Source organism: Thalia democratica, chromosome 3 (genome assembly GCF_965202585.1).
Source record: "Thalia democratica chromosome 3, ktThaDemo2.hap1.1, whole genome shotgun sequence".
NCBI classification, from domain to species: Eukaryota; Metazoa; Chordata; class Thaliacea; order Salpida; family Salpidae; genus Thalia; species Thalia democratica.
The window spans coordinates 51,704,330-51,724,962 of NC_139167.1; the positions used below are offsets into that span (position 1 = coordinate 51,704,330).

Genomic DNA, 20,633 nt, shown 5'->3' on the forward strand with positions numbered 1-20,633 from the left:
ATTCAAATTTAAAGCTAATAAAAGTTGTATGATTTATTAATAATAAGAGGAAAATTAAAACAGTCAATGATATATAATTTTTTATAATCTCTAAACACTTTAGATTGATTTTATTTGAAATTTGTATTTAATGAATGCTTTAAGTTTATTGAAACAACTCAAAAAATTATTTTACTATTGTAAGTTTAATTTTTTGAATTTTTTCATATTAACTAAGTATTTTAAAATGTATCTTCTCATAACAATTTGAATTTTATTTGAAAATAACAATTTGCCTTAGATCAAGGGGTTAGTAAACTGCGGCCTCAGGCCAAATGTGGTCCTTAAAGCCAAAATTTGCAGCTTGCAAGTTAGTTATTAGCTTAAAAAATACTTTATAAAAAAATAAACATAAAAGGTTTTGTATTAAATCTTAGAATAAGGTTCTAAATTCAATAATTACTGTTTGTTAGTGCTTTGTTATTGCTCACTTTATCATATTTTTGGCTTAAAAATATTCTAAATACTATAACTATTTAAAAATAACTGCGGCCCTCAAACTTTTTTATAGATAGTGTGGCTCTCAAATCTTTTCATAGAAAAATTATATGTTTAGAAAAAACATATACTAACAAAAAATAACTGTTCTTAACTTCTAAACTGACTTAAAAGAACTTCAATTCACTTTTTTAATGGTAGTAAACATTAGTCTAACTCTTAAAAATATTTATTCAAAATATATGGTGTGAGGCCCGATGACCTAAAGGCCTTTCTCTACCAATCGATTGACCATAGTTGTGAGCGTTCACATTTTTTTCATTCTTTCCTTCTTCAACAATAAATGTCTTTTGAAACAATTTAACTATGAATAATTAGTTTATTTTGTTTTATTATTAATAAATAGATTAGATTAATTAAAAAAGTAAACAAAACTGTTAATTATTAAACTAAAGGAGAATAGTATACAGTGGATTATTTTGAAAAAAACAATTATGCGTACTGTATTCTGTATCATACATAGTTTAGCTATTGCTTTTAAAAACATAAAATATGCTATAGGTAACAAAAGGAGAATCATAATATCACAGAGATTGTTGGTATGGTATCATTTAGTCCCTTTAAGTTGTTTATAAGAATAATTGTAATGTATTAAATTTTATTTTTTTAAATGTTGTTAAAACAAAAAAATTATTAATATTAAAATTATAGAGGGTTAATTATATTAGACTATTAACTTTTTCTTAAATTACTTTGATAACTACAAGGGATCTTAGTACAAACTTAAAAAATAATGCATGTGTGCACTTTTTGAGAAACACCTTAAAATGACAGAGAGTAATTGTGATTGTTTTGATTCAAGATTCTTGTGATTGCAGCATGTGAGATAATTTAAAATGATATCAATTAGAGTTTGCATTCACCATTCATAGCAAAATAAAATACTTAAAAAATAATATAGCTCTGATAAGTATAAGTATAATACAAAAAAAACGTTAGTAAGACAAATGTTGCATAAAACTTATTTTTTTTTAATTTAATTAAACAGAAAAACGTTTTTTTAATCATAAATTAATCTGCATATAACTGTTGCAATTTTTTACATAAGCTTGTTCGACTAAAAAAAAAGTATCGTAATACAAATTAGCCATATAGATTAAGCAGATGTGTAAAAAAGTTCTAAGTATATTAGTAACGAATTCAATTTTTTATGTTAATGATATTTTTATTATAGTTTTTATTTATGATTATGTATAGGTAAGCAGCTGTTTATAAATTATACGGTTGTTTAAAAAAAGCAAATTTTCCAATAAATACCAAAAAATCCTACTATGCAATTTTTTAAACAGTAGTTGAACAAACCTTTAAGTTTTAGACAGTATCAAATCTTGTTGTAATCGTTTTTTTGAGCTTATAAAGTCTTATTTAGTTTATTTAGTATTAAAGTAGCTTACAAAGGCTTTTGTACGTTTTTACCCTAATATTTTTAATTTTTTGATCTTACTAAAATTTAATTTTAAATTACTTTTTTTTCAAACTTATTTCATAACTTATAGTTGGAGAACATAAAAAGTGTGCTGTTTTAATATTCTATTCGTTTTAAATCTGTTTTAATCTATGTATCTAACAATAAGCTGTTTATGTTTATCAACCGCAAGTAAACTAGTTAAAAAAAATAAAAATAAACAAAATATTGAAACAAGTAGTACACAGTTTTATTGCATAAGAAATTTTAACAGAATAAAAAGAACGGTTATCTCCACTTTAAAAGGTTTTTTAGTTCTTGTCTTAAAAAGTTATAACGAATTGAAGTTAAAAAATTTGAACTTTCTATTACTTTGTTATTTTAACTGGTACATTGAAAATGTTATATATTGATATGTTTGTTACAGCAAAAAAAAATTTTACAGATAAAAAAATATATATAGAGATTATAATCAACAAAGGAGTTTATAAAAAAAATTATAAATTTAGAGTTTTAATACACTTACGTCGAAATGCTTAAAATAAATAAAAATATTTCATATAATTCACAAACTTTAATAACCAGAAAATAATACTTTTAGTTTCACTATTATTGTTGGTTTTAGTTTAATTAAATTACTTATTTTCAATTGCTTTTATCATGTTACTTTTATTTGTCAACTTAAAATTACATGAGTTGGGAACAATTAATTAGACTTGAAATTTTTATTTACTTGAATGAATAAAATAATCAGTGAAAATGATGACAATACCAATAGTTTAAGTGCTAAATTTATAAGAATTTTAGAATATTATTATTATCAATGTAATGCAAAAAACTGCATGTTAAGAAGAAGTTGTTTTATTTTTTGTTGCTTGATACAAAAATTTGGGTCTGAAGAACTTTTTTGAATGAAATACGAACTTCACAGATGGTAAGGCAATACTAAGAATTAATTTTTGTGTCTAGAATTCTTCGCTACTTTAAACATAACTTAGAAAATACACTTTTAGACTTTTAACACTACAAAAAAGGTTATTTTTTTGTTTTAAAAACCAAGTTTTTCCTTATAAAAGGTAAAAATAGTTATGCATTAACATTTTTATATAAAACTTATTACTAATTAATTTTCGTAAGATTCAAGTAAAAAAAAATGAAATAATTCATAGCTTTATTAAGTTTTAATACTGTAGTTTTTGCGACTGTAGGACTCTTAACATTCTCTTACAATATTGATACCAGTTTAAACTTCTTTACTTCCTTAAAACTTCTTTTCAGATGATCTACTAGATTTCGATACTATTTCTAAGATTTGGATCTGACCAGATCCTGATCTACTTAATTGAATGAGCAGCAGTATTTTTTTATATAAACAAAACGTTTGTGGTTAAACAAAACAACATCACTATATCTGTAACAAAAAATTAGCTGATTAGACATAAATATACCATTAAGAATAAACAAATATACGTTTTTATGTACTTTTACTAATTGTTTTTGATGCACTTAAAGCTTTAAAAACGGTTATATATCTTTTTTTTTTGCTGTGAAAATTACAATTTTTTTTGAATCTCAAAGGTAAATTTTAAAGTTTCACTAAAATGAAATTTTTTCTTTAAATGGATCATTAAAAATGTGTTTGTTTGGGTTTTTATTGTAATTGGTTGTATTTGTAATTGTTCTCAACATAGACTTCCGCGAGCGACCTTTAATTTTTATATTATACTAAAAAAGTTGTAGACTTGTCTTTGCACGAAATGATAGCAGTGTAAACAAGGAAATAACCAAAAAGGTTACTCTTAGTTTATATTATAAATATTTTTTTAAATTTTTTGTTTGGAACAAATTTTTATGATTAGAAGTTTAGTTATTGGCCCAAGTTTAGTTTTTTTATCTATATTGTAAGTGATAGTCACAAAAGTTACATTTAAAGTGTAAATTAGCAGTAACAGTTTTTTATCTTTTTTTACCTTTATACAGCCGAATTCTAAAACAAAGTTGGTCCGGCCAAATTTTACAAGAAAAATTAATTAATAGTGTTGAATACTGGATCAACAACAAAAAGTTCACCAAAATAGATCAAACATATTTTGAAAAATTGTAATAATACGGAAAATAAAATCTGCTAAATTTTTGTGCTAAATATAGAATAAGTCTCCCTAAACTTAAAACAGGGTTGTTACAACACTTTGTGTAATAAAGTAATTTATTATTGTTTTAATAATACTTTTATAAATTATTTTTGAAATGTATCAAATATATTGATGGTATCTTTATTTTTACTTAATACTTAATAAACGTGTTTAAGATAATGCTTTTTTATAAATTTCTTTTTACAAAACACTTATATCCTTGTTATTTAGTTTTAATAAAAGACTTTTAAGCTCTCAAACATAATTTTAATCAAAACTTTTAATTAAAATAGTGTTATACCAAAAAATATGTTGTAAGCAGTATCGATATAAACAATATTTAAATGCAATAAACAATTTACAAGATACTTGTCAAAAGCGCACTCAAGTTGTAAAATTTGAATAGTAATTCTGTGGTAAAAAAAGAATCAAATATTAAAAGTACTTAATAAAATAACCCTTCCTATTTTCTAAATAAATATCTTAAAAGTTTTATTTAATACATTTTTCAATGTTTTTTTTTCTTTATTTTCTTTTCAGTTTTTTCTACGTGAATATCAAAGTATAAATTAGTGTTTACCAAAGTGCGAACCTAAATGTTTCTTAAATAAAGACAACCTTTTGGTAAGTTAAAGAGTAAATAACAATAAGCAAGGTTCGTGCGCAAAATTTTGCAATTTTAGACTGACATGACCCAATTTCGACAGAAATTTTCCTAATCTTTGTTGAAAGACGTCAAATTGGGCTTCTAATCAGACGAAACTACATAGTTTATCTTTATGTTGTAATGGTGTAGACAACTTTTTATTTCTCCATTTTCAAGTTATTTTATTAGATATGGCCTCCGGAAAATTTTATAAGAAAATTGGTAGTCCAAACTTCAATTTTCATGTAACATATGCTGCAAACATACTTGATATTCTACTTCTACAGAATACTAGCTCACAGAGTTGCGGGCTACAAAAACTTAATGCTTAAATAGAAAGAAGTTCAAAAATTATTATCTGTTCAAACGAAACAAACTGATTTTGTAAACTCATTTAGAAATTTAGTAACTTCCCGGCATTTGTATTGAAAAATCCTTACATTTTGTCAATACTTCCTTGTTTGAAGATTACAAATACCAAATGTTTGTTTAAAAAAATTTACAATTTAATTATCTTTTCAAAAAACAAAATGATTTTTAAATTTTATTGATGGTGTCAGAAACTTTTAAGGTACTAACAAATCCTGACATTTCGCTAATAATGTCTTAGTTTTAGTAAAAAAAATACTAAAAAATTTTACCAAAAAATAAATTCATAATTTAATAACTTACTCAAAAATACTTATTTTTTTCTCTTTTTGAATAAATCACAACCTTTTAAAAAGGAACTGACAAAAACTGACACTTTGCCAATTTTGTCTAAAAAACTGACTTAGCTCTATGCGTATTGACCCTGAATAAGTTAATGTAAGTTAAATTATTAGTTTAAAGTTTACACTATTGTTTGTTCTCAATTAGTTGAAACACATAACAATCTATAATAATAAAGCAACTTAAAAATGAGTTTGTTTTTAGATACAACTAGCAATTAAATTATATGTACAGTTTAAAGTAAGTATACTTTTTATACAATATAACGTTAAACTTAATAAAAAACTATAAGTTGACGCCAAGTTTATTTTAAACAAAACACATAATTCAAACACAAAAACTTGCTATAAACTTCATGATTTATCAACTAAATAAAAAATATGCCTGTATCTCCAAAAATACAGCTTAGTGTTTTTGTAAAACAAACTAAAGTTAACCATAGTTAATAACGTTATAAATTTTGTATATTAATGAACAATTTGATTCAAAAGTTGTTATAAAATGTGCACATTAACAAAATTGTTTAGTATTAACATATCAGAATAACTAAATCTTACAAAACTAGTACTGTAAAACATGCCTTTGTGTACAATTTGAAGATAAAAAAGTTAACATAATTTTATAGTTAATTCGAGTAATGATATGTTTTCTTAAACACAATATTGATTATTAACCAAATAAATTTAGAAAACTTTTTGCATTAATTCTTTTAATAGAGTGCTTAATTATGGATGGAAATTAACGAAGTATTTTTCTCAAAACAAGTAAAACGAATCCAATAGCTAAGGCATTTTTAAACAATGTTTTCTATCAAAAAATAAACTTTTTTTCAATGAAAGTAAAAGTCAAATGACTAAACACGATACAGTAATTAAATTTGTACAAGGGAAAATATAAAAACTCTAAACAATACTATGGTAAGATCAAACTTACATCCTTTAAGTTTACAAAATAGTTTTAAATTAAACAAAATAAAATTTAAAGTTGATATACACTGTTTTTTATAAGTTATTGATTGTTACAAGAGAGTAATGAAAAAATTTTCTTTTTATTGGCTAAAAATTAAAAAAAAAAGAACTTGAATGTATACGGATAAACAGATTATATTTTCCTTAAATGGTATAATTTTTTTAAGTACAAAGCTTTTAAATCCCTTTACTTATACAGTGTAACTTGATAAAAAAAAACAACTCACAAATATTAAGATTACCATGTTCACTAGAAACCATGTATATATTTGTTTATCTTTAAATTCAATAATTTAGAAGCTGCAAACTTGTACTTATAAATAATTTAAAGTTTTACAAGCATTGATAGTGTTTTTTTTTTATATTTAAGTATATTAATTTATAGTGGAAAAACTTCGGATAGCATTGAACTAGACACATCAAATTATTATCTATTTGTACTGAAAGAATTGAAAAGTTTAAGAAATAAACCACGGAAATTAGTTTAAATTAACTGTTTATTAAATACTTTTCTCATTCATTATTTGTTATTTTGGATTTGAAAATAGATACGAAATACTCAAAATAAAAAGTAAGTTTTTCAGTTAACAACGTAAATGTAAATTAAAAAATACTGAAACTAATTTATATTATGTTTTCATTATCAACAGTATATAATTTCTTATCTTTGCTTTGAAATAAAGAGACAAAAGTAAAAGATTAAAAAATAACTTCATGTTAATTTTTATGCAACTCAACTGTGTGGGACGATATTTCAACATCAAAAATTCCGGCAGTGCTGCGACAACTGTAACGTCACAAATCTCACAACTGTGACGTCACAATCAGGCGACGTTGCGGTAGGGGCCGTGGACGCGCAGGTAGTGCATGATCATGCTCGGCCCTCCCTGGACCGCCATGGACGGAATGTGCGACAGCGGGCACGACTCTATGGACATGAGGGCCAGTTTGGAGCACAGGGCCAGCTCGAAGGGAAGCGAGTCGAGCGGGTTGCTGTTGACGTACAACTCCTTCAAGCTGCACAAGTTTCCTGTGTTAAATTGCACGTTTATATAAAGGAGTTAAAACTTCGAATAAATTTAATTATATGGCATAGTTTTTTTTTTTTTTTTTGTTTCTAAATATTAAACTTTAGTAGATAGTAGGACTTTGTCGATTTTTTATAGTAGAGTATTTTATAAAATGTGTGTTTACCAATCAATGTTGAAATATAAATATTTTCAAACGCAAGTTACCTGAACAAATTAGTTATCAGCGTTAGAAATATGGCTATATGCGAAGTAGACTTTTTTACTTTTGAAGAACTTTAGATATCACATATAATATTGACTTATAATTATTACAATATTCAAAGTTCAAAATTTTCTGTGAGTGTTGAGTTTTTATATAAACTGAATCCTTTTGAAAAAGTCTAATTGAGAACCGTAAATTAATGTTTTGTTGGTCAATCAATAGTAAAAGCTGATTTATTTATCGAAAAAAATAGCTGGATATGATTCAAAGATTTACGGAATCTAAGTTAAACTACTCAAAATTACTACGCAGAAAAGAACTTTTCACAACTTTTAACAGCAAACGCACCAATTTCAGGCGGAAGGTCCTTCAGCTGGTTCTCCCCGCACTCGAGCTTGGTGAGTTTGGTCAACTTTCCCAGCCCGCACGGCAAACTGGTCAGCTGGTTGTTCTGCACTTTCAGTGTCAACAGCTGAAAGAAAAACGTAAACGACTGTTTGGAAGAGTTGGTAAGTTCGTATAAGTAATTGGGGAACGGGTCACAAATGCACAATTTAAAAGTTCTAAATAAGAGCTTTTATAACAAAACAATCCCAAAACGTTTTTTTATTCACCAGAAAAAAAATAGTTTGCTAATTTATTTTAAAACTGGACTTTTTTAATTATAAAAGTTTCGGTTCTTGAAAAGTGAGCTCCGTGCACTTCCGACACCTACCCGCTAAATTTAAATAGGTTACTGTTTAGACAAAAACTTTGATTTTTGACCGTATGTTTAAAAAAGAACAAGTGTATTTCAAAAAACCGGTTAGAGGAGTATTTTTTCTCATTAAAACTTTATAAACTGTTTTTAACGTTGTCTGTCGCAGTGTACAAATATCTAAAAAATGTGCAAAATTAATTCAAAAATCAATTAACTAATTAAATGATAATCATCAAGTTAAAAAAAAAATATTCATTTAATCAAAATTAATTAATTGAAAACTAACTTGCGACAAGTGCTCGATTCCGTCGGGCAGAAATTCAAGTTGGTTGCCCTCCAGGTCTAACGACTGCAGGTTTTTCAGGTTCCCGATCCCGTTTGGAACCCTCTTCAGTTGGTTGTTGTTGGCGTGGAGGACCTGTGAATTTATTTCAATTGGAAACTACTTGAATCATCTTTTATTAGATAAAAACTAAAAAAGTAACTTGGTCGAGGTAGATTGGCTTAAAATTCCAATGAGACACGGAGAAAGCTTTTGATAGGGAATAATAAGAGTAAAGTTTAAAAGAATGAATTAAGTGTTTAAACAGTTTCGGTTTAAAGTATATTTATAAAATTTACAGCTTTATTTTTAATGCCGTTATATAGATGTATTGTTTGCATTTTTCAACACCATTTACACTCTTTGAAGGAAAAAATAACTAAAGTTTTTGGGAAAATTAAAGTATTTTAAATTTTACTCAGTTGCAGAGTTTCTCGATTGTGCACAGTAACGTGCATAGAAAATAATGTACAGTGAAAATTTGATGAGTAGTAAAAATAGTTCAAAAAAGTATCAGTTCAAATCAATCTTAACTACATCAAAAACCAGCTAACGTTTTGAAAATTAAAACTAGTTTTAAAACTTTTTTCAAATAAGCCCGAGTGACCACTGTTACATTAAATTAACTTTTAATGATTCGAACTTATATTAAGGTCATACAGAAATTAAATTCTATTTTACAAAAAATAACATTGGCTCTTATATGAAAGTTTAAAGAATAAACTACAAACTTTTTTTTTAAAGAATTTTCTTTTTTTTTTTGTTGAGGTATAGAAGTATTCGTAAAAAGTTTTCAATAAAAACGTATGGACCGCAATTTTTTCACCGTCAAATTTTTCAGAAATTTAAAAATTCACTAAAAATCTAATTTCTCCTTTATTTTTTAAGGTATATGCCTCATATTTTCAGGAAACATTCCTTAAATAATTTAAAAGATTTTGAATGTTGAGTTTAAAATTTTAAAATAAATACTTAAGACAAAAAATGAAGCAAAAAGTTGGGTTTTAATAAAATTTAGAAAGTTTCTGCATTGAACCGATTACTGCTAGTAATGGACTTACTGAGAAAACTTGAGGAATACTGTTAAAAATTGAAGAAAGAGATAGATTTCTAGATTAAGTAGTCTTTTATTGTGTTTTTGGTTTGCACTTTCTTAAGGAACCTATTGCGGTCACCGTCTTTGATCTCTCATTTCTCAAAAATTACTTTGAATTTTTTAAGCAGTTAAAAGTTCCTGACAGCTCTTATCGAACTCTACAAAATACCATCAAATTCTAAAAAATCAAGGTGGACCCCCATGTGACTTTAACGAGTTATTTTCTATATCAAGCCAAACAAGAGGCAACCCTGTTTGTTTTTCAAACCGACCTGCAACGACTCGAGCTTGCAAATTTCGTCGGGCAGCCTGGTCAGTTGGTTGTGGTTGAAGTGGAGCTCGGCCATGGATTGCCACGAGCAAATGTCCAACGGCAGCGCGGTCAACTTGTTGTTCTGCATGCTCAGCTTGCTCAACTGCCTGGCTTGCGAGAACACCTCGTACGGAATTCGCGTTATCTGTTGTTTGATTAAATATTGTTTATACAACTGTTATAAATATTCAAAACTCCGAGCTGACCGTTTGTTAATAAAACCCTAAAGTATTTGAAGCAAGTTCGCTAGGATGGCTGGAATTTTTAATAAGAACAATTATTTCCGCGTATTTTTGGATCTTGATAAATCCGTCGAATTGTGTTAACTCGTTTAACGCACAGAAACATATGTCAGTTGGATTAAAAAAAATACCGCGTAAATTTTTTTTGGTATTATTATTGTATTAACTATTCGCGTTTTCTGCACATTGATCAAATTAAAATGTCACTGTTGTGTAACTGTTTGTAGATAGTTTAGTTTCACCAGTTGGTTCATTATACACGAAATTTAAAATTGTAAATTTAAATAATAAACTAAAAAATATTTCTTAATATCAATAAAAAGTTCAAAAAAAAAAGCTTAAACAACTTTTGTTATAAACAGCTACATTTTCAAAGAATAAAAAAGAATTTGTAGAGATCTAATCTATATTTCTTAACTTTAGAACTTTTATTTTAGATAGTATATAAGTACAAAAAAAAAATTAAGTGTATTATTTTAGTCACATATAAAAGCAAATAAATGTTTTTAATTGTTAAACATATCAAAAAACTTGTTAATCAATTTTATTAGAAAATTGCCTATAACAGCTATACACATAAAATATTTCATTTTAAAACATTTAATTAGTTTTTTAAATAGCGTTCATCAGACAATACAAACATTTTCAACCAATATTTTATAAATTTAAAGTTCTGCTTTAAAAAATAATCCTCAAGTAATATATTTTAATCTTGAAGTTTAAAAAAAAGTTCCCTTCACTTTTTCTTCTTCAGTTATAATTAAATATAACTGTACTTTTACAACACTTCTACGATTTACAAATATTACAGACTTTTTTTAAATGAATGTGTCTGCTCTTCATTAGTTTTTTTTTAAACTATACTTTTTATTTCTAGTAAGTTTTAATTTAATAATCAAATACGTGAATGATTTACAAAATATTCAAATTTTTTTTATATGTCTAATAGTAATTTTATGTTATTTAGCATTGGTTTTGTTTTTGTTTCAGCACTAAAGTAACATTTACTAAACACAAGTAAAAGAAAAATTACAACAAGAATAAATAATTAAAAACAAAAAAGTAATTCGAGTTGTAAAATATTTATTAAGTTAAAAACAGGTCGGTCAAACTAAAACAGATTTAATTGTTTTTCTACAAGATAATGTTTAAGTTTATCTACTTAAAAGATAAAAATGTTTTGTTTGATACACGATCTAGTTAAAATTATTTGTATGGTTAAAAGAAATATTTTACTTTAAATGCCATTACGAAACGTAAAACCCTGAAAGTATCAATTATTTTTGAAGAAAAACAAAATGATGAAAAAAATTAGATAGTTTTGTGAAAGTCATTTGTAAAACACACAAAAAACAAAAACTAATTTATACAAGTAAAAAATAACAACTTGTTCCGGAAAGGAAACAATAAGTTATACCAGTGTCAAATGTAAACAAGCCAAATCATTTATTGGTCTTTTTCCTACCACAAGTACGTAAATAATTGTGTAATACACCCGCTAGCAAAAGGTGTTTAGTTTAAAGGCTTTAAAACGGAGCTTTTTGAATCAATAGTTTAATTACTTATAAAATTTCCGTTTCATTACCAACGTTAATACTTCTCTTTTACTTACTTTGTTCTTAAGGTTAAATTTGTATTTACGTAAAATTTTCAACTTTCATGAACTTTATTGCTTTAATAGATACTTTATAAAGTGCAATAAACAAGGTTCAGACATACATTTGGTCTAAACAGCTACACTATCAAAAAACAAAAAAAGATCTAAAAATATTTGCTCTATACTTTAAAAATTTTTAATTTGTAAAATTTAAGTTATCAAATATCAATAATAGAACCTTTAAAAAGCCATGCTAAAAGAACAAAAAATATTGTCAGTTTTTTACTACTAATCCGAAAGAAAATATTAACTTAAAAACAACTAAAATTTCTTAAAAATTATATGCAACATGTTATTTAAAATGGTACAACTTTTTCAACTTTAAACAACTTAAAAGAAGTTTTTCATATAATCGCAAAAATGTCTACTGAAACTTGGTGACGTAAATATATACGCATGGAATTTAGTAGCAAGAATTGTGTACACGCATCTTTACAAACACTTTACAGGCATAATGTGAAACTAGACTGTTGTGCAATGATGACAAAAAAGTTTCAAACGAACGTAAAAAACTAGCTTTACAAATTATTAGAATTTTTTGTAGCAAATTAAAACATTTCCTTCAACTTGAAAATATCACTATAAAGTTAAAAATAAACTGTAATATTTTTTTTTGAATACTGACACGAGAACAAGTTGTATGAGGTTTTCATGAAATTTATAAAAAATTGAGAAAAACATATCATTGTAAGTGTTTTGAAAATTCTGGCCGAGGTTTTAAGAAAGCATTTTCTTATGTGAAAAAAAAAGCTGAAGCAAAGCTTATCTAATTAAAAGTAAAAAAAAAACAATCTAAAGGCATATAATATAAAACCAAAAAATTTATAAATAAATAAAACATTATTGATTAGATAAAAATAGATTCTTTATTTATAGTCAAAAAAATTATACCAATGTTTACAAAACTAAAGTTAAAAATTAAAAAGTTAATTGATTTTATCATTGAAACAGTTTTATTATGAACTTTTATTTATAATATTTTTATTTAAAAACATAAAATTTATGAATATATAATTCAAAAATAAAAACTAGTTAAAATATATTCAGCTTTATTTCAAAAGACACGAATTGAATGCTACACATGCAGTTTTTTAACGCCGCCATAGAGAAAACAAAGTAGCTTTACAACCGCTTAATAAAATAGCAATTTATAGAAACCGCATTAAACAGAATTGCGACTTTAATAAATTCGTTTATAAAAAATCTCTAAAAAAAACCAATGCTGCTAGATAGAGATTGACATGGCTTGCAACAAATCGATTTGTGGATTTTCGCTACTTATTATTGCTCAAAATAGTCATAACTTACATAACATTCGCAAGTTAAATACGCTCAAACAAAGACAGAAACGGAAGCAGAAAATTAGTTAAAAAGCTGAAACAATAATATTAATATTTTTTAAGAGGTGATGCACTCAAAAATTCCGGTAAGTATTAGTAGCTTGAACACGATGATTATCAAATACGGCTTTTGTTTAGTTTTTATTAGGATACTTTTTGTTAATACGAATATTCACAAAAAAGTATATTCTTAAAAAATAGTTCCTCAGACAAATAAAACTATTTAAACGAAGTTTGTTTTCAAGCTGTTTTTCAGCGAATTGGCGTAAGATAAATAAAAAACTCCTTGAAAACCCAAGGATGGATAACACATCTGCTTCTATTCGAGTTACAAAAAAGTTTGGAGATAAAAACTAAAGTGGAAATCACTCATTGATACCTCGTTTTAAACGGCTTAACTCGAATACATCTGCTTTTGTTCGAGTAACACAAAAAATTAAAACTAGAGCGTAAACAACTTAATACCTCGTTGTAGTCCATGTTGAGTGTAATAAAAAATATATATTATTAAAGTTGAAAGCAATTTATGCAATAAAGATAAAAACATATTGTGTTATAGCAAATAAAACAAACAAAGAACTTAGTGTAAAGAACACTTTTAAAAATGTACTAAAAAATGTAACACAATACCTCGTTGTAGTCCATGTTTAGCGAGCGGAGGGCTGTGAATTGGGAGGAGCTGCCGACGGGGTAGCACGTGAACTCGTTTCTCGACAACGTGAGAAACTGAAGGTTGCTCAGGTTGTTCAGCATTCCCTGTATGTTGGAAAAGTTAAAAAAAAAGATATATTATAGTCTGCATATTTATTGCAAAAAGTAATAAAATTTAAGAACCAAAAAGTTAAACTGATTTTTATTTTATTTTTTTTCTATTAACTGTAGTTTAATTCCACAACAATTTTTGAATTATTATAATAATATAAACTAGTTTATCAAAAACTAAATATTTTTTAATTCAGTCGACTTTAATTACTATCTAATAAACATCAAACTGACATCGGGCAGCGATCTGTTCTGGTTATTTTCAATGTTCAGGTCCTTGATGAGCACGCAGTTCTTCAGGCTTGGGGGCAGGCACTTGAGCTTGTTGTACTTCAACCCCAGCTTTGTCAGCTTTTTCAAGTTTCCTGAGAATTTTTGTTGTTGTAAACAAGCCAAAAATGGGTACATTGACGTGAAATTAATATCAAAAATACAAATTATTTTGTAATCCGCAAATTATTTTGTAATATTAAGTAAATGCAAGGTAAAAAATGTTTAATTAGTATAAAAATTTTGAAAAAATACAGTAATGCTTCTTTAAACTTGTTTTCATTATAAAAAATAAAGGATACCAAAAAAAAGTATTGTAAATGATAGACTTTTCGTATCTAATAAAAATTTTACTATTTTCATTATAATTTTATTATTACTCATGATTGTTTAAAAACTCAGGTTTTTCCACTTTACTTTTGCTTAAATTGTTAAATTCCAGGTTTTTTGCAACCCTGTATTATGTATTATGAATATCAAGATTTCACCAAACAATTACAGTGACATAATTAAAGGACTTTAGGCACAGGATTAACATTTATTATTTTAATATACTTGTTCTTATATAAACGAAAATCAGAAAAAAATATTGACTAATGAACATGTTTTACTATCATTAAATTCAATGATATTTCAAATCAAAAACAGATCAAAAAATAAGAGAGTGATTTGAATTTTTATTCTAGTTGCTTAAATCTTATGGCAGACCTAGAACGCAAATTATGAAATAAAGATAAAAACATATTTTCATATAAGAATTAAAACATATAAACATTTTCAGTGTAAATAGTACTTTGAACAAAATCTACTAAAAACATTCAAACTTATTAATGCTTTCTATATTTGATTATTACACAAATCATCATTTAACTAATATTATAATTCTAAATTATATATATATATATACATATAAATAATAAAAGTATTAATAAAAAAATTATAGAAAGTAACATTAAATAAATATATTTTAGGAACTAAAAGTTACATTTTTAATCACTTTATACATAATAGAATAACAAGTATGATGCAAAAAAAAATAAAACTTAACAAATCAACTTCAACTTCTATTTCAGTTAAACAAGCAAGCAGAAGCAAAACAACAAGTGCGCAAAAGTAATTAAGCAGCCATCAGCAATTGCATAATTAGATTGCGCAAAAAGACCACTTTCGACATTTGATTGCGAATTAAAGCAGGTGGTACGATTGATGCTTGCTCTTTCAAAATAATCTTCAGCAGCAGCTTCAATTGTGACTACTAGCCCTAAGCGAGCCGTAATGAAAGTAATACAAAAAGCACTGCGACTGTTTACCTGATATTTCATGCGCGCACGCGTTGATAAGTAAAACAACAGATTATTGATTTTTATTGAAAATGTTTGCAGGGATTAATATAATTCGTTCGTTAAAAAAACTACGCTGGTATAAAGTAAAAATGGAAATAATCAAAAATATATACATGGTATTTTAATAAAAGTGAAACGAGTTGGAAAATTTATGATGTGAAAATGTGCATATTTTGCCATATTATAAATGGTAATTAAAGCAGCTATTAATTACCAAGTGAAATATAAACTTTTATTTACTTAAAAATAAACATTTATAACTTCAGAAATTTTATATTACACAAATAGTAGTTATGATGATGATATAAATGTAATGATATACTTCATACGTTTTATCATTGCCAAAAGCCCTTTAAAGAATAAAAATTAGATAATTCACTTAATTCAAAATAAAAGCGTAAGTTTAAAAACTTCATTTTTTTTACAATTTAAATCTAATGCTATATTTTTATGTAATAAAAGCTAAAAATGTAATTATTTTAATAAAAAACAGAAACAGATTAAACAAAACACTGAAATTTTTAGTAAGACATTTATTTCCCAACTAATTTAGTTTCAGAACTTTTTTGTTATGTAAAAAGAACTCATTTAAGCTTATATAAAACGAAATCGATGTTGTCAGTTTTTTTAATGGTTTTTTAGATAAAAAATCTTATTTTATAACTGTTTAAAACATATATTTTTTCTAAGTCTTCATTGTTACATACAAGCATTATATTCTTAATGTACTGGTGTTAGCATAAGCAGCTTAGATTTTTTTTAATAAGAACGTAAAATTCTTTGTATTAGTAAAACTTTTAGTTTGTAAGAAGTTTAACATAAAACTGAAAAAGATTATTAAAAAAAACTTAAAAATATTGATTTAACCTGAAAGTGTTATATTTGATCTTAACAGTTTCCAATTATCAAAATTTTATTTTTTAATCTATAATGGAAAAAAGTTTTTTCTTTACTTTTTAACTGCAGAATAACATATTTCAAATCAGAACTTCTTTATTAGCAAAAACTATCGTATGTGGATACTAAGTACAATATCAAATTAATAAAGTTATAAAAATAAACTAATCACAGTTTTTTTAATGCATAAAAATGTACTAAAAGCAAAAGGTAGTGACAATAAATAAAGTATTATAAAAGAACATCTAAAATGATTTGTTTTAAAGTTGTTTTATACTTTTGAAAAAATGAAAATCATTTAAAAAACTGACCATTCCACTAAAATCTACTGCCAATTTTTGAGAATAAAATTTTCTGTACTTTTATAAACGGCAACCGTGCAATCAAGTGAAAAAGCTTAATTTTCATTATGCAACCATAAAAACGTAATTTATTTAAGAAAATGATAATTTTTAGTTTTTAAGCCCTAGCTGGTACACACGAAAAATTTCTGAAGAAACTTGAGTTTCTTGATTTATAAGATAGAATAGCAAAATTTATAATATAAAAAATAAACCTACATAAAAAATATAACATCTAGTAAACTTTTAAATATTTACAATTTTTCACTTTTTAGATTGAACATAAAAGTTTAAAAAAATAACAATTAAAAACAATAACCAATGTTTTGCAATTTTTAAAACAACAAGAGCAATCATGTAGCTTTATAAAACTACACAAGACTTATATATATAATTAATTAATGATTGTTTAAATTAAAAACAAACTTTATAAACCCTTTGAAGTACATATATATGCCTTACTTTAAAGAGCATGTAAACAATTTAAACGATAGCTTCGAGGAAAAATCAATAAAAGTTTTAAAAAAAGAAGAAATGTAAGCTTATTGCGTGAAAATGTCAAACCTATTGAGTCAGGTATGGTGGAGAGGTGGTTGTGGGTGAGATCGAGGGAAGTTACCTGGTTGCATTCACCAATTTCACCTGGCACCTCCTTGATGTCATTGCATGAAAGATCAACCAGCACCAGCTGCTTCAATTTTCCTGCATTGATAATAAGCTTTAAAAAATTATGGAAAAACTTATAACTTTTTTTTTTATTCCGTTTTTGGGGAAAAATTAAAAGTGTTTTAATAACACTTTGTTATCAAAGTCATTAGCCGTTTGTATACAATACATTGTTGGTTATTAAACTTTAGTAAGATGTAGTAAATTAATAAACCAAAAACACCATCTGGACAGAAAATGTGTATTTTTAATACAAAAAACTATTTCCATTCATTAAACTAATTAAATATTACAACTACAAATGTAATACATTACAAGAACCTAAAAATTAGTTATACAACATTAACTTATCTAACAGTATATGTGAATATTATATTCAAACAATGTATCTTCTTTTTTGGGCTAAAAAAATTACACAATAAAAATCAAAAGTTTGAGAATTTACAGACACAGTAATATCATTTTTAAATAAAAAATATAAACAAATACATTGCATTTTTTATTAAAGTAGAAATTTTTTCAAAACACACTCTTTAACTACTGCTGTGTTTAACTAAGCTATAAAATATAATATTAACATGTATTAAAGCTTGATAATGGATACCTCATAATGAGTTTAAACAAAAAATGCAACGTATTTGTAGATATCTTTTATCTAAACTTTGTACCCCAAAAATTTAACATCATTTTTAAAGTGTTACAAACTTTTTTTATATGTCGAAAAACATGTTATAAAAAAAGGAACAACAACACTTTGAATAAATCTAATAAAACTTATTATAATTCTTGTTGAAACTAATTTACATTTAATAACTTACTAATACAATTAACTATGCAAGAAGTTTTTTTTATTGTAGAAACATTGCAATTATACACTTCTATAAAAAATCAAGGTTTTTAGAATTTTTCCAACTTTACCATATATAATAAAAGTTACAAGTGCTAAATTAAACAAAAATTGTTTTTCTTAACTAATAACTACTTTTATAGAATTAAAAAATTTAACACATTCTTCATGCAATTTTTAAACCAGTTGAATTATTCTTGTTAGTTATGGTCATAAAAAATCTTAATCTTTTCTTTATACTAAATATTTAGGACATTTTTAAAACTATTGAATTAAGACTCTAATCAAAGTTTACAAATCAATAGTTAGTCATAATAAAAAGTATTTGTTTATTACTTCAAATCTTTTTAAATTAAACTTTATAGTCAATTGTTGTTACTTTGCAAGTTTATAAAAACATTAAATATGGTTATGAATGCAATACTAACAGTTGATTAAAAGAATAAATATGGTATACAATAATGAACATACTTTGCTTTAAAAACCCAAACTACCAAAGTTACCTATTTCTGCTGGTATTGTCTCCAGTTTATTTCGTTTAAAATTCATGTGTCTGAGGTTCACCAGGTTGGATATTGCTGGAGCAATGTTCTTGATTCTGTTGAATGTAAAGTACATCATTTCCAACGACCTCAGATTGTAGACCACTGGGGGAATGTTGTTAAATTTGTTGTGCCTGAAACATTAAAGTGTTATAAACACATACGTTGGAAGTATTTAACAACTTTTTAAAGTTTAGTAAATGTACATAAAAACTTAATAATTTAAAGTTAAAAAAATCTTTCTCTGACTAATTGTATTAATATTCTTTTTTTTTTCATAAAAAACAATACATTAAAGCTTAAATTAATTTGCTATACAGAATAGACTATAAAATGTCTAATAAAATGTGTTTGTGAGTACAAACCTTAAGTCCAGCATCTTTAACTTTTTCATTTTTTGGAGAGAATCAGGTAGAGACATTAGCAGGTTTTCATTCAACATGAGTGTGTTTAGATTGCACAGAGAGCCTATTTCACTTGGTAGAGCTCTTAATTTATTTTTATACAAATAAAACTCAGTAATGTGCTGTAGTTCTGAATACACGTTTCTATTAAATTTAATTGTGGGTAAGACAATTTCACTCAGGTCCAAAACTTTCCTTCCTTTTAAGCATTCTTCTAATTTTGCATTGGCCTGGAAAAATATAAATAGAAATATTACTAAAACTCGAAAATCATTTCACCAAAAATTTTTTTTTAAGTGAACTAGCTTTTTTTGTCATTTCTTTGTTTTCCTTTTCTATGGTCTTTCTACTAACTGTTCTACTGTTAGTGGAAGTAGTGTCAACCCATCTCAGAGTTCTACTATCTTGAGATGAATTATTTTTTTCAGTTGATTTCATACAGAGCTTTGTTTTTGATGTTGTCATCTGAAAAATAGCGTACTACTTTATATTTGTTTAATATGTTTGCTAGATTCAAAAGTATTTTATATGAAAAGATCTCAAAAACTTGTTTTAATTTCTATAAATGAAATTCCTTTACATTTTCTTAAGATAAAAATTTTTTTTCAAGCAAACAAAAAGTATTTCTTTACAATTATTTGATACTCTTAATTTTTCTTTAACTTGATGTGATACATCAAAATGTTTAAATTGTTGAAAGTATTAAAAAAATCTATTCTTTTCAAGTGCATTGAAGTAGTTTTTATTCAAATAAAATGACTATGGTGTATAGCAGAAAGTTAAAATGATAAACCTTAAAAACATTAACTAAAAAATATCTAACAAGTCTCTAACTAAAATCCTGTTCACAACTATTAATTATAAAAAAGAAAAAAAAAATTGTTTACCAATAATGAAAAAAAATATTTTACTCCAATATTTTACTTGAATACATAATGCAAATAAACGCACTTTTGTTTCATTTGATGCTTTTGATGATGTACTACTATTTCTTGGTTTATTCATATTAATTAAATAGACTAATAAATGTAAGTTTTTAATTTCAATAGAACTTTAACTTCATGGTTTAAATGACAACTACAATAAAATAAAAATTTATATTAGGAAAATTTTAACAAAACTAGAAAAACTGAAATAATGTAAAAAAAAGGTTAAAAAACAATTGTTAAGAAGTATTGGTTTAAACCAGGGTTTCCAAAACTGTTTTTCAAAAAGCCCCCTTTAAAGAAATTAAAAGCTGTGGCCCCCTCTAACAAGAT

General features: G+C 25.5%; 1 protein-coding gene across 1 annotated transcript; it reads right to left on the reverse strand.

The window, feature by feature from the left end:
* Positions 1-6,319: 6,319 nt before the first annotated feature.
* On the reverse strand, positions 6,320-20,389 carry LOC145831264 (uncharacterized). Its single transcript, XM_082938444.1, has 11 exons — positions 20,326-20,389; positions 19,681-19,839; positions 19,336-19,604; positions 18,932-19,104; positions 17,480-17,617; positions 14,299-14,429; positions 13,933-14,058; positions 10,023-10,208; positions 8,619-8,750; positions 7,981-8,104; positions 6,320-7,429 (listed from the first exon to the last, which is right to left on the reverse strand). Exons 1-11 carry the CDS (start codon positions 20,377-20,379, stop codon positions 7,224-7,226), a joined length of 1,698 nt encoding a protein of 565 aa, XP_082794570.1. The 5' UTR covers positions 20,380-20,389; the 3' UTR covers positions 6,320-7,223.
* Positions 20,390-20,633: the final 244 nt, after the last annotated feature.